Source organism: Gopherus flavomarginatus, chromosome 6 (genome assembly GCF_025201925.1).
Source record: "Gopherus flavomarginatus isolate rGopFla2 chromosome 6, rGopFla2.mat.asm, whole genome shotgun sequence".
NCBI classification, from domain to species: Eukaryota; Metazoa; Chordata; order Testudines; family Testudinidae; genus Gopherus; species Gopherus flavomarginatus.
Window position 1 is genome coordinate 39,360,291 of NC_066622.1, and position 24,923 is coordinate 39,385,213.

The following is a 24,923-nucleotide window of genomic DNA, read 5'->3' on the forward strand; positions in this document are numbered from 1 at the left end:
TGAAGTCATTATTGTTTCAAAATCATGCATTCTTTATTAATTCATCACACAAATAAGGGGAAAACTCGCAAGGTAGCCCAGGAGGGGTGGGTGAGGAGAGAAGCACTGAGTGGGGTGGTGGAGGAGGGGAGGAGGGAAGGACAAGGCCACACTACAGTTCAAAACTTATTGAATTCCAGCCTTTTGTTGCTTGGGCAATCCTGCTCCCCGCGTTCTTGGGCGTCTGAGTGAGGAGGATATGGAACTTGGGGAGGAGGGCAGGCAGTTATACAGGAGCTGCAGTGGCGGTCTGTTCTCCTGCTGTCTTTCCTGCAGCTCCACCAGATGCCTGAGCATGTCAGTTTGCTCTCCCATTAGCCTCAGCATTGCATCCTGCCTCCTCTCAGCATGCTCCTCCCTCCTCTCATCGTGTTCATTTAACATTTTCTTGGACTCTGCCATTGTTTGTCTCCAGGCATTCTGCTGAGTTCTTTCAGTGTAGGAGGACTGCATGAGCTCTGAGAACATCTCATCGCAAGTGTGGTTCTTTTGCGTTCTAATCTGCACTAGCGTCTAGGACAGAGATGGGAGGGGGAGCATAGAAACATTTGCAGCTACGAGAGGAAAAAAAGGGAGAATAGAATTTTAAAAGATACATTTTACAGAACAAAGGGAAGACTATTCACACTGAATCAAGTGATTCACATTACATAGCACATGTACTTTTGCTATAAGGTTGCATTTTGCCTCTTATATTGAGTGCCTGCTGGTTTGGTGTGAGACATCACACACGCTCGGCTGGGCAACAGAATTCGGCTTGCAGGCACAGACATGGTAAGGCAAAGGGTTTCGGCTTCTTCAACCTTCGTAACATGTGGGAACAGTTTCAAACAGCAGCACCCTCCTTTCCCATACCACGCAAAGCCCGTTGGGCTGGCCATTTAAAAGGAAGGGCTGCGGTTTTAGGGTGAATGTGCAGCACAATCCAACCTCCTCTCCAAGTCTCTGGGATGATTGCCCCACCACTACCATGTGGCTAGTATCAGGGAAGATCCTGGTCAGCCATAAACGGACCTCCCTCCACCACATGGCTAACAGCAGGGATGATTTATTTTCAGCCAAAGGCAAACAGCCAAAGCCCAGGGCCCATTTGCTGCAAGGTTTTGTTCTGCAATGATTCCAGACTACTTCCTACTGGCCTGGCATGGTAAATTAATCATTAAACATGCTTGCTTTTAAATCGTGTATTATATTTACAAAGATACACTCACCAGAAGTTCCTTCTCCGGCTTCATGGCCTGGGAGCCCGCCTTGGGAGGATTGGGAGGCTATTGGCTCCAGGGTGATGAACAGTTCCTGGCTTTCGGGGAGAAGGGATTCTCCGCTTGCCTGCCGTGCGTTATGCTATCCTCAACCTCCTCCTCATCTTCCTCATCTTCAAACTCCTCATCCCTGTTGCATGAGACTCCACCCTTGCAGGTGTCCACGGACAGTGGTGGGGTAGTGGTAGGGGACACCCTTAGAATTGCATGCAGCTCATCATAAAACTGGCATGCATGAGGCTCTGACCCAGAGCGATTGTTTGCATCCTTTGTTTTTTGGTAGGCTTGCCTCAGCTCCTTAACTTTCATGCGGTACTGTTGTGTGTCCCTGTTATAGCCTCAGTCCATCATGCCCTTGGAGATTTTGGCAAATATATTGGCATTTTGTCTTTTGGAGTGGAGTTCTGATAGCACGGCTTTTTCTCCCCATACAGTGATCAGATCCAGTACCTCCTATTTGGTCCGTGCTGGAGCTCTTTTACAATTCTGGGACTTCATGGTCACCTCTGCTGATGAGATCTGCATGGTCACCTGTGCTGATCAGCTCTCCCGGCTGGCTAAGTAGGAAATGAAATTCAAAAGTTCCTGGGGATTTCCTGTCTACTTGGCCAGTGCATCTGAGTTGAGATGCTGTCCAGAGCGGTCACAATGGAGCACTCTGGGATAGCTCCTGGAGGCCAATACCGTCGAATTGTGTCCACACTACCCCAGATTTGACCCAGCAAGGTCGATTTTAGCACTAAACCCCTCGCTGGGGAGGAGTACAGAAATCGATTTAAGAGCCCTTTAAGTCGATAAAACAAGCTTGGTTGTGTGGACGGGTGCAGGATTAAATCAACCTAACGCTGCTAAATTCTACCTAACCTCATAGTGTAGACTTCATGAGATTAATAGGGTTAAACGGAACTCAATATCTGATAGTATCATGTGATAAATAGAAACAATCAATGTAAAATAACACTTCAAAAAATCTCACCTCTAAGGAAATTTTTTAAGAATTCAAAAATACCAGGCAACAGTCCAGAGTAATAATTAAGGGTGTGGCCTATGTTGAGTCACTCTTTTTGCTTAGAAGAGAAACACACACAAATAACATTTTTAAAAATCAGTGTTTTGATTTTTCCCTCATATAAAAAAGAGTCTGTTTGTTTTAAATTGTGTAAAACAATTGTATATTTCATGCCAAGATTAGGTACTGAGGAGACTTTTTAAAGTTCACTAACTGAAATAAAAAATTATTAATACTACTTTAATTACTGCATACAATGTAATATACTACCACAGTTTTTGGAAGAAGCTATTAGTTCTTTATGCCAGAAAATACTGATATTATGGAATTATTCTGAAATGCAATAACAAAAACCAGTTTTTAAAATCTGTGTGTTACAGTTCGTGTTATGCTCCACATTATTAAATGTTTATGCATGTAATCTACTCTGCTGCCCATACATTTTTAATCAGATACTTTCTGCTTTTATAATAATCACCCACTTTAAGTGAAAATTATTGTAGCTCTAGATGTATGAAGTTGTAAACTGCCTCAACTTCATAATAATCTGTATCACTCTATATATTTTTGTAGATAACAGAATATCCACAAATTGACAAGTGGAAACACCTGAATACATTCTGAAACTTGCAGATGATACTCATGAATTAATAAATGTGAAGGGATGCATTATAAATCAGTTCAAATATTATTCCCTTTAATTATGTCAATAGAACAACACAGTCTTCTAAGCAAACTGAAAAAGTCACTGATGTATGGCAATTAGACCAAGCCATCACCACTATTGTGCTAATAAGTAACACCTGAAAAACTGTATAGTACTTGTTTCGTTGTTGGATCCTATCATTGCAAGTTATGATTTCTGGGGAGGTTAACAATCTGATTCAATAAACCATCAGGTATTGCATGGTTTCTTGTCTCCAGCATCTGTAGCAATTATTTTAAAAGTTTAAAACATGAGACCAAAAGCTAAGTCATCATTATCCCAGCAAACTTGTTAAACAAAACTGATAACACATTTCCAGCCGAAGAAACAGCTAAAACCTTTTATGCAGACTACAATAACTGAATAATCACTTCTTAAAGCCAACTTTAAAAACATTCATGGGGTATTACTATACCATACTGCAAGATTAATTATAGATGTACAATAATATAGACATTTATAGGCAGCAAAAGGGTCACAAATCATCAAAACAAAACACTGTTCAGAACTTTTATCTGTCTGATTTTAAGTGGCACATAGTCAAGATTTTATATATCTTTATCCACTGCATTTTCCCGTAAGCCAGAAAGTGTCTCATTTTTAATTTGTCACTATGATGGTAGTGGCACATTTTCCACATTCCCCATAACAAAATAGAAATTAACTTTGGACTGACCTAAAAGGCAACTGATTTCTTTAGGAAGAATCACACATTGACACTACTCACTAGACAGTTACTTTTTCTTATAATTAGCTTCCCCAAAAACTGATTGAGTCAAATCTTATGCTCTTAGAAGAACTGGTTACCTCACTCTTCCAATGATATTTGTAACCCTAAGATGTTATATTGTTATCTCACTGCACAGTGTGACACACACAAATGATTTTGTAAACAAAATGTCACTGATCAATTCTAACAGTGAATCATTTGCTCCAATATTTATAAAGCTGAATATTAAGGATGAGGTACCTTTTGCCATTATGTGTTTAGTCTCTAAAGTCTAAAGTGTATTTTCTTACCTCAGCATCTTGAGTTTCCTGATGTAATAAAGTCAGACCTGTTAGGTCTTCTAAGAAGGAATGTGAGGAATTAAAAACTTTTGCAAGGAAATTAAACCCCTCTCGCTCATACTGGTCAAGGACCTGTGAAATAAACAGACAGAAAAGGATATAAAGACAACATGAAAAGGTTTACTATTACTCTTTGCTACATATAGTCTATGAAATAAAGGGTGAGCTTTTTGCACATTCATACAATTACTGTGCAATGGCTAATGAAGAAAATCACAGTGGGGTAGGGATGAGGAGAAGAATTGACACAGTATTACATTTTCATACCACTGCAGAGAATCTTTCATTTCAGAACTACCAATACAAAAAATGCCAATAAAAAAAGTTGTATTCTCCAAAATCATGCAGAAAAATTTTGCAGATTCTGTAGAACCTGGTGGAAACCTCCATTACACTTTATTTGTTCTGTTTTGTACATCATGTACAACTGGGACAAAATGTTTAGCTATCGTGACACAGAGTGTATATGTCATTCCTTTGAGAAGAGATCTATTTTACATAGAATTTTTAATTTCCTAATGGTATGACTTTTTAATCACATACTATAGAAAATTAGTATATTGTCCCCCATTTATTTCTTCCCATATGTGATAGATACATTGCATATACAATTTCTCTCGCATATTTTTTTTCCGTCCATTTTGAAAAGTCCTCCCAATCACCATATCATCTGAAGTAGAATGCTAAGCACTTTTGGATAAGAACCAACAGCATGCCACAAGCTGAAATGTTTAGGAAAAAAATTATGTTATGTACTGTTCATATTCCACCTTTCAATGTTTTTGTGGTGAAACAACTGGGAACTGTACTGCTAATTCCTATTAATCACATTCACTCTGCTTCAGAAGGTAGGTAGCTTCCCCTAAAACTGAAGTAGTTCATTCTCCCTGGATTGCAAAAGAAGCTGGAAGTGCTGCAGTTAGTACTCTCTTTAATAATCACTAAGTGGATTCAGCTAAGTGAGACTCAATGTACGTGATTATATTTTGTTTTATTTTAAATGAAGCATCCATTCAATGATCCTAGTATATGTATTGTATTATAAAACAATTTACAAGTCAGAAATGAAGACCTTCTTGCCCAGTCATTTAAAATTAACCAAAATCACCTCTTACCCCTCTTCAGCAACCTCCTTCTTTTCTAGTCCAACCCCTCCTCAAAAGCCTAGGAGCACAAACAGGTCTTGCATTGCTGTAGCAGAAAATTGTGGGAACTTGCACAGACTGTCAGCATTCATCATTAGAGATGTGGCAGAATACATCTACAGGGCTTTCCCACGGGTTCTCTAGAACTTCCGGCAAACTGCCCCAGGGGAATCTAATAGTTTTCAGCTGACAGCACTAGAAGTTTAATTGGCTAAGGAGTCTGGGATATTGAGTCAAATCTTATTGTTAGATGTTCATTTAGCAGCACAATTAGCTACTACATACTTAGGTTACAATGTATTATAGACAATTATGAAAAAATGAAAAATATTTTATATTAAAGAGGAGGAAAGCTTCTTCAAAATTCAAAGAGTTAAACAGTTCTGGAGGTGGTACTTTTGAAATGGAAATCTCTGAATGCTGACACCAATAATCTCTTAACAGCATTAATCTGAGGAAGGAGAAATAAATGGATACGACGGAATGAAGAATTAAGCCTCTTCTTAAATCAAGCCATACACATTTAAACACTGAGACATTAATAGCACTATATGTTCTGGTAGGAAATCTGCAGAAACTATTAATACTCCAGAGATGTATTTCATCATACCAGGGTTTATGCGTTTTCTCTTTAGTGCATAGGTCTGTGTGAGAAGTTAATCTGAGTAAGATGACAAACTGTTTACAAACGTACAAGTATTCCTTTCTTACATAATGATATTTTTTAAAATTCACTCGTTAGAAATCAAAACACCACCCTTAGCTAAGTGCACACAACGTATATGTAGAGAATTGGGAAATAGCTTTCCATTTGAGATGTGCCTTTCTTAACATTATCTAGCATATACTGCAATACCTTTTCAAAGTACTCTTTGAAAAAAAATATATATATATTTTAATGACTACTCTCTGTTCCAAAAGTCTATTAAAAGCAACCAGATGTGCAGCAGTTTCTTGCATCTGACTCTTCGTGAAACACTGCATATAGAAGTCAATTTATAAAGTTGGACTGTGTTCAGAGTTAGGTCTGCATGTAGTCTGCAGAGTTGTTATCATTATCCGATATGTGTTATTAATTTACTTTGTTGGAACCAGAATACAGAGTTTATATGACATCTCCTTAATCATGTAGGCCAGATTATATGCATGGTATGTAACAGCAACACACAGTCCACTTGCCATAAACTGTAGCATTATCCTGAAACATTAGAAGCATGTCAAATATAAAGCAGATAACATAACATATTGGTTCTTGCCCACAGTTAAAATCTGAAGGATGTACACTACTTTTGGATAATCAAATGCTAAGGAAGTGGAAAAAAGGTAATACAGGTTCAAGTGACCAAGTATTAATGAAAGGATACTCTCAAAGGTTCAATCAGTTTTTAAATTATATGTATTTTCTTTTGTTAATATTAACAACTTGGAAGCTATAAACAAGTAGTTACACATGTCAAATCCCTGGTACAATCCTTGTCCCCCTGCTGCTTCCTCTTGCCCCCAGTGAAATACAGCACCAGCCCAATTTCCCTCTCCCAAGTTCTGTTTCCTTCTACTCTCCTAAACCCAGACATTAGATTCTAGCCAAATGCCCATCTCCTAAGTTCCCAGGAATTGTGACTCAACTCAGATTTGAACCTTTCCTGCTGCTGCTTCCCTCCTGGGCCCAGTATCATTCCTTCATCAGCCAGAGTTCTGTATATAAATTGCCCTGCTTTATTTCAAGTATGCCTCTAAGCCTTTCTATATTTGCCAAAATAGCTGTGCATGAATACTTACGTTTGCATTATGTGTACTTGCAAATGAGCAGCTTGCATGATTGCACTGACATTTTCAGTGCACAGTATTTGTTTTGGATGGATGACCTGGAAGTGGAGGAATTTTTTTGTATGTTGTTGCAATGCTTCTTTGTAATGTGATCAGTACGGAAGTTCCAATTAAATGTACTTTTTTAAAAAAGGTATGTTATTAAAATATGAATATTAATAAAATAAGGTATGTTAATTTATAAAACTATGAGCTTAGGGTATATTATTTTGGGGTCTGTTAAATTGTAACAGAACCCATTTAAATTGCATATGAATATTATACTATTATGACCAAATTTCCTATTGCTATACATTGATCTTAAACTGTACTTTTCTAGAGTTGAAACTCAATTCTGTTATACATGAACCCTTTAATGTGAACATGTTGCTGGCTTCACATGATCCTACGATGGTATATTTAGATTAGGAAGGCAAACACGAGAGTACAGTGTCAGTGTCTTGAAAATCTATAATATCAACCTAGACAGCCATTGCTTCTAGAGCACTCTTCTACAAGCCTTGTGGATGGGGGGAGGGAAAGCGGCAGACGTGGTATATCTTAACTTTTAATGTTTTAAGTTGAATACTTCATTGACTACAGGCATATTTCTAGTCTTAGAAACAGAAAACTAAACTTTACCTTGGACCAAACTAAGAATAGAGTCCATGTAAGTTTCACAACCCAAGGTACAGGACCAAAAGAAACTGGTAAGTCAAGGAACCTATCATGGAGAATGTCCTTGCAGCAACTCCATATCTACTGATCTCAACAATAGCAGCATCACACAAAGGAAGAAAAATGGTCTTTCTGGTAGGATAGACCTAGACCATTTAGGGATTTATTTACAGGTCAATGTCAACATCTTAAACTCCACCTGAAATTCTCAGCTCATATTTATTTATTCAGTTTATAACTACACCTCTATCCCGATATAACGCGACTCGATATAACATGAATTCAGATAAAACGCGGTAAAGCAGTGCTCCGGGGGAGAGTGTGCGCACTCCGGCAGATCAAAGCAAGTTCGATATAACACAGTTTCACCTATAACACAGTAAGATTTTTTGGCTCCTGAGGACAATGTTATATCGGGGTAGAGGTGTACCACATGAAAGAGTGCCCATCCCAAGCTCTGGTCATTCTTTAAAATTCTTACATAATTAATTTTAAATTGACTCTGACAATTACCCACCCATAGCACTAGCTGAACCGAAGCAAGAGAGTAACAAAATTTGCATTGCTCACTAAATAAAAATGCACCTCCTCACTAACTTTGCTAACAGCTTTATCTACATATTGATTAGGAGGGATGACAGTGCAGAACCTGTTGGTACTCCACAAGAGAGAAACCTCCAAGCTGAAGAGCTATCACCCAACATTGTTCTCTGGGAGCTCTCTGAGAGAAAAGAACAAAAACATGCAAGAGCAGCCTTATTCACTCCAGTCAGAAACAAGACACTGAACACCTCTTGACCCACAGTGTCAAAAACATAATAATTCAACTTCCGATCTTTATCCATCACCAGAAGATGACCATCAATCAACATGACAAGTGTGGTCTATTTTGTACCCAGGTCAGAACCACAACTGATAAGAATCTAGGAAATCAGAGGTATCCAGGTACACAGAGTTCTCTTACCACAAACTTTTCCCTAAACTTAACCAAATATAGAAGATTAGATAGTGGTTAATACTAGCTATCCTGTCAGCATCAGGAGATACAGAGCTCAAGCACATGCTTTCTCTAGTGCAAATGGCACTCTGTCTTTACCTGAAGAAGAGTTCTGTTTAAGCTCAAAAACTTTTCTCTCTCACCAACAAAAGTCAGTGCAACATATTAGCTCACCCACCTTGTGTCTCTAATACCCTGGGACCAACGCTGCAAGGTGTCACTGACAGTTTCCACCACTAAAGATTCTATAATTCCCACCCACTTGCCTTTGCCAGTCAGGAAGGACAAAATATCCAAAGCAAAGATTATGGCATGAAGTTCTCCCAGAACATCCAGACACGGGGTTGAACTCAAACATGGAAGACTCGGCATTTGTCCCTTCCAAATACTGTTCTTCCTCTTCAGATTCAGTTAGCTGAGGTTTGAATCAGACTGATTTTATCCACAAAGCAACCTGAAATTTCATCACCACAAGAGGGTCTTCATAATTAAAAATTGTATCAATTTTCTGAATTAAAAATAAATAAATAAACATTAAACGATAAAAGGGAGAAATAGTAGCAATTGGTATTTGACGTAGCATCAATATCTGAACAACATACACTGTACTACAGAAATACTCTCAGGTGGAAGCATCAGATGCATTTGTAGCTATAGACCATAATAAGGAAGTAGAAGACTGACGTAGAAAGATTATTCATCCCAAACTCCCATGCCAAAAGACCACACAAGCATACTCTGGCAGGTAGTCAGGAATAAATCAGACATCAGCTAATCACAATATAATTTCCAAAAAGCATTTCCAGATTAAATAAGTGCCCAATTTGTTGTTGCGCACAAAGGGAATTCTCTCCTGTTTAACCATGTCCCAAAGGGCAGGAATCATAAGTTCTATGGTTGGTGTGGTTTTGCTTTTCTGCTTCACTAGAATTATTTTCTTTGCTGCTAATACAGTTCTCAGGACATCAGGACGATTGGCCTGAACAGGGCTTTCACTGGAGGACAAATATATAGCATAGATGTACATATACACTTATCTATTAAAATATATTACTGTGACGCTCACCAAGGATTCCCAGGGTTGAGAGACACAGCAGGTGGTGATGAGGTGCATCCACTCCCTGAAACAACCAGCCTCTGGCAACATAAGCACTATCTTCCATGCCTGTGCAGGCCCTGCTCTCTGTACCGGGAGTAGTAGGCACATACCAATCCCTGAGTCCTCAGATCATTCCCTGCAGTTCATAGGTGCTAGAACTAGGAGTGCTGGTGGTGCTACTGCACCCCCTAGCTTGGAATGGTTTCCATTATATACAGAGTTTACAGTTTGGTTCAATGGCTCTCAGCACCCCCACTATAAAAATTGTTCCAGCACCTCTGCTGCAGTATGCGGACCATTAGACAAAATTAGAAAGGCCAAGGCACAAACTAAACCAGCTAGAGATTGAACTAGCTAGAGATATAAAGCGTAACAGAAAAAATTCTATAAATATATTAGAAGCAAGAGGAAGACCAAGGGACAGGGTAGGCCCGTTACTCAGTGATGGAGGGAAAACAGTAACAAAAAACGTGGAAATGGCAGAAGTGCTAAATGACTGTTTTATTTTTCACCAAAAAGGTTAATAGTGATTGAACGTCTAACATAGCGAAAGTCAGTGAAAATGGGGGTAAGATCAGAGGCTAAAACAGGGAAAGAAGAAGTTCAAAATTACTTTGACAAGTTAGATGTCTTCCAGTTACCAGGGCCTGATTAAATAAATCTTCGAATACTCAAGGGAGCTGACTGGGGTGATATCCGAGCCATCAGCAATTATCTTTGAAAAGTTATGGAAGACAGGCAAGATTCCAGAGCACTGGAAAACAGCAAATATAGTGCCCATCTATTAAAAGGGGAATAAGGACAACCTGGGAATCACAGACCAGTCAGCTTAATTTCAGTTCCCAGAAAGATAATGGAGCAAATAATTAAACAATCAACCAACACCTAGATGATAATATGGTGATAAGTAACAGTCAGTGCAGATTTGTCAAGAACAAATCATGTTAAATCAATCTAATAGCTTTCTCTGACAGGGTAACAAGCCTTGTAGACAGGAGGGAAGCAGTAGATGGGGTATATCTTGACTTTAGTGAGGCTTTTGATGCCATCTTGCATGACTCAATAAATAAACTAGGGAAATATAACCTAAATGGAGCTATTTATATGGTGGGTGCACAACTGGTTGGAAAACCATTCAGAGAGAGTAATCATCAGTAATTCACAATCAAGCTGGATGGGCATATTGAGTGGGGTCCCACAGGGATCAGTTCTGGATCTGTTCTGTCCAATATCTTCATCAATGATTTAGATAATGACAGAGAGTACACACAAAGTTTGAGGATGATACCAAGCTGGGAGGAGTTGCAACTGCTTTGGAGGATAGCATTAAAATTCAAAACTATCTGGACAAACTGGAGATATCAATGAGGACAAATGCAATGTACTCCACTTAGGAAGGAACAATAAGTTGCACACATACAAAATGGGAAATGACTGCCTAAGAAGCAGTACTGCAGAAAGGGATCTGGGGGTCATAATGGAACACAAGCTAAAAAAACCACTGTTCCTCCCCCCGCAAAATCATTTTGTTTGTGGCTGCTGCAAAAAAAAAGAAAATGAAAAAGAAAAACATTTTGAGGTGTATTAGCAGGAGTGTGGTAAGCAAGACACAGGAAGTAATTCTTCCACTCTACTCCACTTTGCTTGCTTAGTTAAGTTTAGTCTCTAGAAAACATGTTATGATTTTGTTATATGTAACCATTTATTTCCATTATTCTTTCTCACTATCACTTACATTCTTTGATAATAAACTTACACTTGTTTTCACTATAAATATATGTGAGTGCTCTGGTGTTAAGCAAAATGATGATCCCGAGTTGACTCTTACAAGCTGGTGGGTACTGTTCCTTTGGGAACAGCAGGCCTGGTAATACTGGGAGTATTCTGTGGCTAAGCATTGAATTGTAAGACTGGAGGGGACCTTGAGAGGTCATCTAACTTAGTCCCCTACATTTATGGCAGGACTAAGTATTATCTAGACCATCCCTGACAAGTGTTTGTCTAACCTGCTCTTTAAAACATTCAACGATGCAGATTCCACAACTTCCCTAAGCAATTTATTCCAGTACATAACCACCCTGAGAGGAAGTTTTTTTCTGATGTACAACCTAAAGCTCTCTTGCTGCAATTTAAGCCCATTGCTTCATGTCCTATCTTCAGAGGTTAAGGAGAATAATTTTTCTTCCTCCTCCTTGTAACAGCCTTTTATGTACTTGAAAACTGTTATGTCCCCTCTCAGTTTTCTCTTCTCCAGACTAAACAAACCTAATTTTGTCAATCTTCCCTCGTAGGTACTTTTGCACTCTCAACAACCAACCAAAACAGAGACCATATTCTCCTGCTCACCAATGTGAGCTACTGCAAAACTATGGAACTATCCCATCACCACCTCCTTTCTTCTTGTATTTCTTCCCTGATTTCTTTCCCACACAGTATGCCCCTCTTCAGACTTTTGTAGAAGAGGGACCAGCAAAACAGCATGCTTCTCTGCACTCCACATCCATTCCACTATCAGAGTTAGAGTGATCCACCACCTTTTAAAATAATTTCCCTTTCTAACGTATCTGCATGCACCTTTGATGATTGTAGCTTTTCTCCTAGGCTGATGAGACACCCTCCCTTCCAGTCTTCACTTTGCAGAGCTTTGGCCTCATATGTGTTGCTTATGTGATGGCTCTTAATTCGAATAAAAGATGTTATGGATGTGCATAACCATCAGGATTAATTAGTCTAGTACTGAAACTATTTTTGTAACTGATATACTTTATTAGCAGCCCTTTTTATTCCAGTCTGTTTACTTAAGTAAAAGAATTGAATCTGATGATAGGAGAATAATATAAGGGACTTAGTGTAAAAGAGCTTGTTTTGAAATGCAAAACAGATGTATAACTGTGGTGTAAGATGCTTTTAACAGTCTGCTCCACAAAGAAGTCTGAACTCTTGGATAGAAAGAGCTTCAATAAGAGAATCTGTCTCTAGTACTACATCATATAATCATATTTACCATATGGTTAAGTAAAAATATGAAATACAAACTGCTGATTTTAATTGCCTGCCACTGATGCACAAACTGGCTCAAGTTCAGATGTTCATTTTTATCACATCATTTTTTAATCTTTAGTGATGTTTAAGCTTTTTTAAAAATTAATAATACAGCTGCAAAGCCTGAAACAATGGTAAAGCTTCAGGGAAAATAAAATGTGAGATTACTTCTACTGATAATGGATTTACTAGTTGTATTTTTAAAAGTCATTATTAAATCATAAATATGGGTTTGTAAGTCACCTTCTAAGGCTGTGCTCGAAATAACAGATACTGGTTTTGAGTAAAGAACTTGTATTGGTCCTTTGTTGTCCCTCCCCTTTGTCTGTTTCCCACCCCTCCTAAAAAAAAAAAAAAAAAAAAAAAAAAAAAAAAAAAAAAAAAAAAAGAAGTTTAACCATTTCAAGAAAAGAAGCTCACAGAAAGTTATGTTTTGTCAGACAAACTTATACAAACTCGCAAGTTTTGCAGGCACCTGGAAGTCAGCCAGCCAGAATAGGTACCATGATGCCCTGTCTTCAGATATAGAATTATGTTTACAATTACGATAAATGTTAAATTACTGAGAAGTGACATGTCAATTTCAGTGACTGCATGTAAAACAAGAGTTATTTAGGAGCCCTGCCAGTTAAACTCTCCAGAGTCCTAATTACAGTTGCAACAGGAAGTACAATGGAGAACTAGAATGGCCATGAAGTGTGCTATTGCCTGAACGTATGAAAGTGGGAGATGAACTGAAGACAAGGGTCCCAACTCCCTGTGGCACAGGTCCCAGGGAACAGAAATCTAAGTTTGCAGAAGCAGTGTTGTGAACACTCAATTTTATTGCAAGTCTTCTGATATTTGAATTTTTTCTTAAAGGCTCAGCTTCTAGAATCACATGATTTTGTGAGGATCTCAGTTTTCATTAGTGTCCTGCCCTCATAGTTGTGGAGAAAAGCTTGAAAAATTGACCCCTAAGGGCTCAAAATCCATAAGGCAAGAACACAACTTTGATTACTTTTTCAAAATCTCTTTATTTTTAAGCCAATCTCACTATTTCGGGGAACCTGACTCATGATTTTTGAACACCTACTGTTGGCAATATTGCAGGAGTGCACAGTGATTATAATCTAAAATCCCTGATCCACCTAAGGGGCAGCAGCTGGCTGTCACTATATCAAAAATAATGTATCATCCTTTTTATGACACTGCACCCACTAATCTGTCATCCCCCAAATCTATTCTCCCATCCAAAGCCACAATCAGCCTAAAAAGGCTCTTTTACAAGAATAAACAAACTCCACCGAAGTGTTTCCTCTTTCCCCACCAATATTGCACTTGCCTGAGGCCCAGGAAATGTTCAGTCTTGGACAAATAACAGATTTTTCTAGACATGAAAAATCACAGCTTCAAGGTTTGATATTTCCTGTTACTGCAGGGCTAGAACGAAAAGTGTCATACTACTAGAAAAAGAGGATTTCGACCTTCCCAGTGGGACCCAGAACTTACATCTACAAAAGCTATCCTATGTCATTTTACAGCTTTTCATGGCTTCCTCTGAGACTTGTGTAGTTAGTCTCTTGGTAACTAAGGTATTTGGATTTACAGGCAGAAGGATATGAAACATAAATCCAAGAAGATTTTTAAAAAAACAAAAACAAAAAAAATGGATACAAACCTTTCCATAATTATTGTTCTTTGAGAAGTGTTGCTCATGTCCATTCCACGTTAGGTGTGTCGCGCTACGTGCACCGTCACTGGAAATTTTCCCCTCACCGGTATCTTTTGGACCATCCCCAGCACCCTCTGATGCTGCATGCTTATGTGCTAGAATAAAGGGCACTGGCTGGCCCCACACCCTCTCAATCCCTTCTTGATGGCTAACTCCGACCAAGGGGCAGGAGGGAGGGTCGTGGAATGGACATGAGCAGCACATCTCAAAGAACAGTTATGGAAAGTTAATAACCGTTTTTTCTTCTTTGAGTGCTAGCTTATGGTCCATTTCACATCAGGTGACTCACAAGTGGTACCGAAGAAGGTGGGCTCAGAATTCATGAACATGCAGATTGCAACACTGCTCTCCTGAACCTGGCATCATCTCAAGCTGCTAGGTGATGGCGTAATGGGAGGCAAAGGTATGCACTGAGAACCAGGTTGCAGCCCTGCAGATGTCTTGGATTGGGATCTGCACCAGAAAAGCCACTGAAGAAGCCTGAGCTCTCATCAAATGAGTGATCAAGACGGTAGAAGGAGGGATGCCCACCTTCTTGTAACATGCATGAAACAGGAGATTATCCAGGATGACATTCTCTGGGCTGAAACCGGTAGGCCTTTCGTGCTATCTGATATTGCCACAAAAAGTTGCATGTATTTATGGAACAGCTTGATCCTCTCAATATAGAAAGCTAGGGCATGCCTAACGTCCAACGGATTCCTCTGAATTCCTGTGTGGTTTCAGGAAGGAAACAAGCAGGAAAATAGCCGGGTTACTACGGAACTGCTAGACCACCTTTGGAAAGAACGCCAGGTGGGGCATTTGTCCTTAAAGAACACCACGTATGGTGGTTCTGATATAAGGGCCCTGATTTCCGAGACCTGAGCCCTCTGACATTTATGTGTAGGGAAAGCTCTTCCTGGGACCACAGGCTCTATGTCCCAAGGTGTTTGAGGTGTGCTCCCCACGCTAGAGCTGATGTGTCTGAAGTTAAAGATACTGAAGGCCTGGGGGGGGGGTTACAAAGGGAAAACCCACAGTTACTAACAGGGGTCCTTCCACAAGTTGAGGGAAGTGAAAACCAAGGTGGGAATCCTAAGCACCAAGGCCAACCAAGTCTGCAAGGGTCTGAGGTGCAGTCTTGCATGCCGTACCACATAAGTGCACACGGCCACATGACCCAAAAGTTTGAGGCAAATACAGGCTGTCACGAAGGGGTGGACCTTGATCCTGGATATCAGATCCGCCATTGAGCCTCTGAAAGGAAGGCTCTGGCCTGGTTTGAGTCTAGCAACTTGATAAACTCTTTTCTCTGGACTGGAACAAAAGTTGATTCTGCTCATTTAATTCAATAGACCCAGTGCTTGAAAGGTGGTTTGGACTAGGCTCATGCTGTTCTTCACATGAGCATCTGAGCGGAACCTTGATCAGTCAGTCATCGAGATATGGACAGACCTGAATGTCTCGCCTCCTATCACCGCCATGCATATCATAAAAACCTGAGAGGCTGCAGACAGACCAAAGGGAAGGATGGTGAATTGATAATGGGTCTGGTTGATGATAAACCTGAAGAACCTTCTGTGGCCTTGGAACTGGAAACGTGGAAACAGGTGTCTTTGAAGTCAAGGTTGGCGTACCAGTGCCCTGGACCCAGGAAGGAAATGAGGAAGGCCAGAGAGTCCATGTGAAACCTCAGTTTCTTGTGATAACCATTGAGACGACACAAGTCTAGAATGGGTCAAAGACCCCCTCTGGCCTTCAGGATTAGGAAATACTGGAAGTAAAACCCCTTCCCTCTCAAGTTCTGAGGCACCTTTTCCAATGCCCCTATCCACAAAAGGGCAAAAGTTGCTTGTAAGAAGGATGCCTGAAGAGGCATGGGTATAGAGAGAGTGGGGGGGGGGGTGGAAGAAAACTGAAGAGTGTAATCATCCACCAATGCACGCAGCACCCAGGAGTCTGAGGTGATGAGATATCCTGCCGGCTGAAGTAGGAGAGTCTGTCAGAAAACAAAAGGGGGGCAGGATCTGATATAGTACCTTCTGGCACACCTTCAAAGGTTTCATGGGAGGGAGAGAAGATGGAGTCTGCCACAGGGACCTGACTGGACCTAAAACAGCCTTGTTGATGGGTAGGGAAACCCTTGATAGGGCTGCTGCAACCAAAATGTCAATGAGGCTATGTGATGACTCCTTTAGTACCTCCACCTCCAGCCCCAGGTTAGCAGCCACCCTTTTTAGAAGCTTCTGATGGACTCTAAAGTCATCTTGGGGCATCAAGCTGCTCGGTCCCAAGGCAGTTTCATCTGGGAAGGAGGAGGAAGAGCCCTGAACTGGTGGGGGGGCTTCTTCCTCTTTGGCCTGGATAACGTCCCCCAGGCCCACATCTTGTGTGTCAGTACCGAGCTCATTACGAGAGTATGGGTTGGATACCAAAGTCAGACACAATTGAATAGGAGTGGCTGGACAGCAGTCCTGGACCGGGGGGAAAACCCCACAGGTTCCAGAACAGCCACTGGACCTGCATCGGCCACTGTCTTCTGGGCCAGATGCCAGTAGCAGGACCCACACCAGGATCTGGCAGGATGTAAGATGGGTAGTGGCAGTGGCTTTTAGACTGGGTGCAGGGCTCCACCTCTGACTCCGAAGACGAGTCCCTCTAAAGTGACCGGGGCGGGGGGAGCAATACTCCTTGTTTCTGCCAGTCAGTGCCAAGGGCCAGTGGATCAGTGCTGGATTGAGGAAGACCTAGTCAATGATAGGAGGGCTGGTTTGCCCTGAGTCAGTACAAAGGGCCAGGTGCCAGGTAACAGCTTGGAGCTGCATGCTCCCTTCTGCTTGTTATTCTCATTGGAGCTGGTGGTTGTTCCATTGGGGTCAGTGAAACCAGGAATGACAGTAGGTCCCTGGTCACTGCAAAGGCCTCCAGCATGGAACGCACCACAGTCCTACTGGCACTGTGATGACTCCTGGCATCAGAAGTGGTTCCACACCAGATTCAACAGCACCTGTCAGCAGGGCAGAGTCAACAGTGCCACTAGAGAGAGGGGGTGGAAGAGTGGCCCGACATAGGTTGCACTACACTGCACCCCTTGTTTGTCCTTTCTTGGTATCGGGGAGCGTCCCTCTTGAACTGTTGCTTCTTATCTTTTTTTCTCGGGACCAGAGATGGAGAATAGTGCTGAGAAACAAATAGTGCTGGAGGAGCACTTCAAACCGAAGCTGAAGTGCTCAGTGCCAGATTCGACCAGTTTGGCTCTGACACCAGGCTAAGTGCGGTTTACATAAGGATAGCCCTTTGTCTAACCTCCCTGTCTTTCTTTGTATAAGGCTTGAAGTCCCAACAGATATCACAACACTCTTCTACATGAGCCTCTCCCAGACACTTCAGACAACTAGAGTATGGATCACTGACCAGCACAGGCTTCCCATAAGAGGCACAGGATTTGAAGCCCAGGGACCAGGGAGTGTATAGCCTCAGGGGTGAAGGGAGCCCCTCTATGTTAAAGGGTTTAACTATCTACTTAGAGGTTTTTAAGGTCAGGCTTGACAAAGCCCTCGGTGGGATGATTTAGTTCGGGATTGGTCCTGCTTTGAGCAGGGGGTTGGACTAGATGACCTCCTGAGGTCCCTTCCAACTCTGATATTCTATGATTGATCTACACTAATACTATTTACAATATTTATACTACTTCTAAAACTAAGACTAACAAACTAAGCTGAAGAGAAACCACTGAATAACACTTTGCCAAAGCAAGATGAGTTGTTCCAGTGACCATCACGGGCAATAAGAAGTAATTCAGAGGGTGTGGGACTGGTAGTGCCCCTTATACTGGCACATAAGCGCTTGACATCAGAGGGTGCTTGAGCCAGCCAACGAATATCGCTGAGGGAAAAATTTCCAGCAACAGTGCATGCAGCAGCATGCACACACCTAACGTAGAATAGACATGAGCAAGTACTTGAAGAAGAACTGAAACATTTGTAAAATTGTAACATGTGGGGGGGCATATAAAAATGCATGATGTGATATAAAGGTTTATCAGAAATCACTAGTGATGACTTGCATAAATAACTTATGACGCATCACTCATTGCAATGTGGTCATCCTAAATTCATGCCAATAAAACCATCATACCACATCACTATGTTCTGTGCACATGGATGAGAGTGAGTTTGAGTACACACACAAACACACATATATCCCTGTACACATACATTATATTATTTTTATGATCTCATTCATAAAATTAAGTTTCTGAAAAGGACTGCAGTCCAGGTGCAAGCCTGAGGGGGTTATGTTGAAATAGTTGGATGGTTATAGACCAAGAACCAGCTATGGCATCATTTTTGGCTGGTGCCCAAGTAATGAAAATACCCTATGTATAAATAACTGTCTCCCCATTTTTCTGTAATTAATATTTAAAAGGAAAGCAATCAGAGTGGAAGAAAATATTCTCAGCTCATGTAATTATAAATGTTTTATGTTAAAAATTCATCTAAATGAGAAATTGCTATTTTGATTGGGGTGGGATCTGTAGCAATTACAAAATGTTTTGTCTGTTCTTTATAGGTTTTAAGACTGTTCATAAATGTCAATATTTCAATGTAATGTACATTAATTTGGGGGTGTGATTGACAGCAAACAGAAAACATTACCCTCTTGTACAGCATGTCCTCAAAGGTGTCTTGCCAAGTTTGGCTGTTTTTATCCTACTATGAGATTGCTTCAGATTCCAACCCTTACTTTAGGGGACTGGGAGAAGAGAAGGAAAACATTTTTTAAAGTTACTAATGTATCACGTTTGTGTAACCCTGCCCTGTGTGTATAGGTGGCATGGACTAGAGGGGACTGAGCCCCTCCAAATCAAACTGCCTATCAACTCCCCAACTGCCTGGCTCTCTCCCTCCCCAGCCCATGCATGTCCAGGTCTGCATGCCCTGATATGTGCAACATGACACTATGGTGGTCTCCTCCAGCTTCTTCCTAGTGGCAAGAGGGTGTGTTTCAGAATGGGGAGCAAGGGCCACACCAGCACTGGGGGACAGGTGGAATTTCTGCAGCCCAAGCTAGCTCTCCAATGCACCAGGTCCAGGAGCTGGGATGAGTGTGGGGTTGGGCAGGTTCACTCTGTAATCCCCAGGTCCAACCCCCCCGCAGGACAGGAGACGAGCTGCTGCTGCCTGGGATGAGTGCTGGGCAAGCTCGCTCTGCAACCTCCATGGGACAGGAGCTGCCACTGCCCCAGGGTAAGTATGGGACTGGTTCAGTTTCCAACCCTCCCCCTGCCCTGGGCTCAGATACAGCTCGACCCAGCCCCTGAGACAGGAGTCAGTGCTGCCTGGGGTGAGTGTGGAGCAGGCGTGCCCTCGAAACCCGCTCTCTAGGTCTCTTCCAGCCTGGCCCAGCCTCCCCGCAACAATATTTTCCCCCTTCATCTATGCCTGTGTGTGTAAAGTTCTCAGGAAGCTAGTGTGCTTGTCCCATCTCCTGAAACAGATTCCTTATATATTTCACCTACAGGAAACTCTTTCATGACGTCTAAAATAGATGGTGTAAGAATTTAACTAGACAGTGCTACTAGTACTTTTAACTCTTCTTCCCCTTCCCAACTGGGATGGAATCTCTCCGTGCATGGCACTGTACATACAGTAAGAGAGAATCCTTGTCTGGAAGCATTTACAATCCAAACAGAAAAAACAGAGATTTCAATGGAAGTTAGCATCTAAATACCACTAAATCTGGCCCTAAAAATCACATAGGAATCTGTGGCAGAGTCAGGAACTGAATCCCATTCAGAGTCCCAGTGTCCACCACTAATGTGCAAACCGGCTCAAGTTTAGACGTTCATTTTTATTACATCACTTTTTAATCTTTTGTCATGGTTAACCTTTTTTTTTACATTAATAATACAGCTGCAAAGCCTGAAACAGTAGTATATTAAAAGATTTGGGGAAAATAAAATGTGAGATTACTTATAACTTATAAATACATTATCAGATTTTTTTAAAAAAGTCATTATTAAATAGTAAATATGCATTTATAAGTCAGCTTCTAAGGACACAAGACCATCTTGCAGAAGGATAATTTCTTTACAATGTCCCATATTTTTTGAGTAACCCATACCACTGAAAGGGCACACACTATAAAGCCTCTTAATTGAGGCCCCATCATACTTCAAATTAAATTTAATATTAAATTATATATGCTGTATTTTTATTATATAAAATTAATTGCATTATTCTATTATATTTTGATTTTTTCTTTATATAAAATAATTGGAAGTTTTATCTTACTAAATTTTCCTTTCTTCTCTTTTAATCTGGGCATCATTAACTCTGCCCTCCCTCACAATAGGATTTTAGTCAAATCATGATGCGTTTCTCTTAACACTTCCATGACCTGCCCTTTCGTCTGTGTCCAGACTGCCAAAACTTCTATCCAGGCCCTCATCTCATCTTTTTACTCCTACAATCCTGACCCTTTCAGGTCCATTCAAAATGCTGCTAATATAATCATCTTTCTAGATCATCAATCTGATCATGTCACTGACTTCTTCAAGACTCTCCACTTCCTCTCTTTACTCTAGAAACTTCTGGTCCTTACCTCCAAGGTGCTTCTCTTATCTTACCATGTCACCACCCATTCTGTTTGCTCTGTCAACAATGGTGGTCTCCCATCAATCACCCGTCTGCTTCTCCCACAGGTGCCCTTGCACCTTTTTATATACTGTATCTTATGCATGGAATGCCTTTCCCAAAATAATATGATTACAGGCGAGTCATCTTACGCTGGGGTTATGTTCCGCTGTCAGCACGTAAAGCAAAAATCGCGTATAGTCAACATTACATTGAGTGTAATGGCAGGCAGAATTGCCCGAACTACAAGTACAGTATTTAAATTGTTATTTTTCTCTTTTTAAAAGTTTTTGCTGAGCCCGCAAAGCTGAATTTGCGCAGGTTAAATGTGCGTAAGATGAGACTCACCTGTACCTGGTGTTCTTTCAGATCCCTTCTTAAGATCCACACTCATGGTGAATTGCCTAATGATAATGGTTAAACATGCATGCTCACACAGGCTCCACATTTGACTCTTGGCTGATATCTTATAACCTTATGGTATTCTAATTGTCACTTTTGTCCATCCCTTTATTCCTTTCCACCATGTCATGCCCAAGTCATATGCTAATCTGATTATCTCATTATAAGAGTTATGCAATTTTGGCTTCAGTTCCCACTGGTATTAACTACTAATTAGCATACACTATTAAAATATTGGTATTTTCTTTCCTCCAATCACATTTAGACCATTAATCAAAGCTGGGACCACTCTCTCCTTCAACGATCAATCAACAGCATGAAACTTTAACATCATGCTTATTCTTACATATGGAAAATAGGCTAAAACCAACACTCATGGCACCCATGGGAGGACAGGGCAGGGAAGGAAAATGCCCCTCCAACAGAACATTCACCCAACAGAAGAGCTCCTACCACTCAGAGAACCATCAGAAGGAAATCAAATTTTATCTGGCACAGAACCTGTTCCCTAAGAAAAGGGAAGTGAAATGTCAGTCTTTGATCTCCATGTGCTGAGTCAACCCAATAGGAAAATCCCTGCCTATGTGAGGCGATTATTTACTCTAAAAAAAACAAGGTTTAATGGCCTGATTTTTCAAAGATTCTAAGGCCCCCAGGCTCCCTTTGACTTCAATTAAAGTTGAGGCACTCATTACAGCTGAAAAATCAGGCCACTAATTTAAAATCTGTATTGCAAAGGGTACCAAAGAACAGAACATTTTATAATCTGGATGAGCTGCAATGCCTAGGCCAAATAGGGTTGAGGAACAACAGAGTTTGACCCTAGCCATACCGATTTACTGAGTTTCATCAGTTGCAGCCAGATCCTTAATGACATTTTATCTTAGTTTTTAATTCAATTTCCTTCACTCTTTATTTAAAAAGAAAATAGAAAAATGTGTCCTGAAAACTTAGACTCTAACAGTCAAAACAGATGTAGACAATTCCCCAAAACACCTTATTACTCTAATATATGGCTTGAATTGTGCAAATACATATTTATGCATTTTTAAAAAAATGGTATTTGCCCAACAGACAATGGCTTTCAATTTTCAAAGTTTAAATGGGAAAAATAGGTACAGACATCTACAGATTCCAAATAAGGGACACAATAAGAAACGCAGAAGGATGTATGAACTGATATGAGGTTTATGCTGCAAATTCATGTTTAGACAAAAAGACATAGCAAAAGGGTATCTGAGAAAGTGATACAGTTTTACCAACCCCAAGAGTTCAAAAATCAGGCCACAAAATATCATGTAATTGCAAAAAAATTTTTTTGGTTCTTCTTAATTTTCTTCTGGTTTCTGAGTCTTTATGGAGCATCTGATGCTTTCATCTACCACCAGGAGAGCTAGAAACTTATGTATATCTATTTTGCTATAATAGTGAAGATTCTCATGTAACCAAATCTCCTGGAACAAAGGTCTGAAGAAACCTTAGACGTATTTGGAGATGTCTAATACTGGACAAGTAGTGCCTCGCTGAATGAAAAATAATGATACTGTGACATTACACCCCATATTCTTCATAGAAATATTGTTATGATACAAGTATGGCGTAAGAAAGATATGTTTTATGCAAGATGGGTTGTGTGACATATAATTGGAAAGGTTATGATTTACTGCATGTGATTATCCTATTTGTATGTGTAACCCACATACCTTCTGGGTGTAGTGTTCTGTCCCATCGACACCACTTAAAGAGAGAGAAATAAAACGAGTCTGCTCTACAGCCTAAGCTAACGGCCAGTTGGCTTTTAGCTCACACGATAGAGGCTCATGCACTAAGCTCCAGAGGTCCCCAGTTCAATCCCGCCCACCAATGACCAGGATCTGTCAGTGTTACATATGCATGTATCATTTCTGTAGTATCTGAAATTAGGAATATGGACTATTACAAAAGTGCTTGCACCTGGGGAAAGCCCACCACGCAGTAGGTAATCAACCTGGATGGGCCATTAGGAAGGACAACTGGTCTTTGATGATACTAATCTCTCTCCTTTCTGAGAAGTTTCCTGGGATGCTGCTTTGACATTACAGGTTTATGTGATCATGTTACCTGGTACTGGACACCATCTTGAACTGGGAAACAAAGGATTCCCACCATATGGGAGATTGGTGAGGTGAAACTGCCAATACACAAGAGTGCCTCTTGGACTAGTCCCTGCATGTTTGAAAATTTAGTCTCTATAACTAAGATCAACAACTACATGTAAATTTGCCAAACTATGGAGTTTAAATTAAAAAAAAATTCAAAAGCACAAGCATCATACACCAAGATATACGATTACAGCTACGTTTTAGTCACAGGTATTTTTAGTAAAAGTCATGGAGAGGTCATGAGCAGCAAACAAAAATTCATAGCCAGTGACCTGGTCCATGACTTTTACTATATGCCCCTGACTAAATCTTGGGGGTGGGGCACGACTCTGGGGGGAAGCCCTAGGGGCACTGCGGGTGTTGGGGAACGTGGCCCGGGTACTCAGGGAGGCACGGCCCGGAGGGCACCCTGAGTACTTGAGGGGGCGCAGCCTGGAGGGCACCATGAGTGCTCAAGAGCAGGGGGATGGCAGTCCAGAGAGTGCTGCTGATGCTCAAAGAGGGGGTTGGTGGGGCTGGGGCAGGTTCCCTATCTGGCTCCTGTGAAACTGCGACCTCCAGCTCCTAGCTCCATGTGCTGCCTCTGCTCTGCCCCAAGTCCCGATTCTGCAGCTCCCGTTGGCTGGAATCACGGCTAATGGGAACTGTGGGGGCAGTGTCTGTGGGCAGAGGCAGCACATGGAGCTAGAAGCTGAGAGAGGGGAGTTGTTGCCCTTCTGGGGAACCCCCCCCTCCCCGAGATAAGCACCACCCCGCATCCCAATCCCCAGCCCTGAGCACCCCCCCACCACCAAAACGCCTGCTGCTGAATGCTGGGGGGCCCAAAGACTGACCCAGCAGCAGCCAGTGTGCCTGACCCAGGGGCTGCCCAAGCAGCTCCTGGGCCAGCTGCATGGCTGCTGCACTAGTCACAGAGATCATTGTGACAAACACAGAGCCTTATCTGTGAGCAAATAACCTATTGCTTATCACCTCCATGGAAAACACTGTCATAATCCTGAAAAATCTTCACGACAGGATTTTCTGCTCCCAGAGAAGCTGGTTTCCTGCTCACGTGAATGCCTTGATGCAGGGTGGATACAAATCAATGTTATTTTAAAAAAATAAAATAAAATAAAATAATGGATTTTTGTGATTTTAATCAGAATTTTTTGATAAAATGCTTTTTGGGGAAAAAACTACCAAAAGATAG

General features: G+C 41.1%; 1 protein-coding gene across 7 annotated transcripts in view; it reads right to left on the reverse strand.

The window, feature by feature from the left end:
* ATG7 (autophagy related 7) overlaps positions 1-24,923 on the reverse strand; it is a 252,195-nt gene that overhangs the window by 160,501 nt on the left and 66,771 nt on the right. For 3 of the 7 annotated variants that reach the window (XR_007774995.1, XM_050957852.1, XM_050957850.1), the window contains exon 9: positions 4,037-4,159. Coding sequence is in view for 2 of the 7 variants with exons in the window: in XM_050957852.1 (XP_050813809.1) it covers positions 4,037-4,159 (123 nt within the window). In the remaining 5 variants the exon portion in view is untranslated. Of the gene's footprint in view, positions 1-40; positions 594-1,250; positions 1,859-4,036; positions 4,160-13,097; positions 13,196-24,923 lie in introns of those variants that run through there. The other 4 variants (XR_007774996.1, XR_007774998.1, XR_007774997.1 and 1 more) reach the window with 3 other exon arrangements.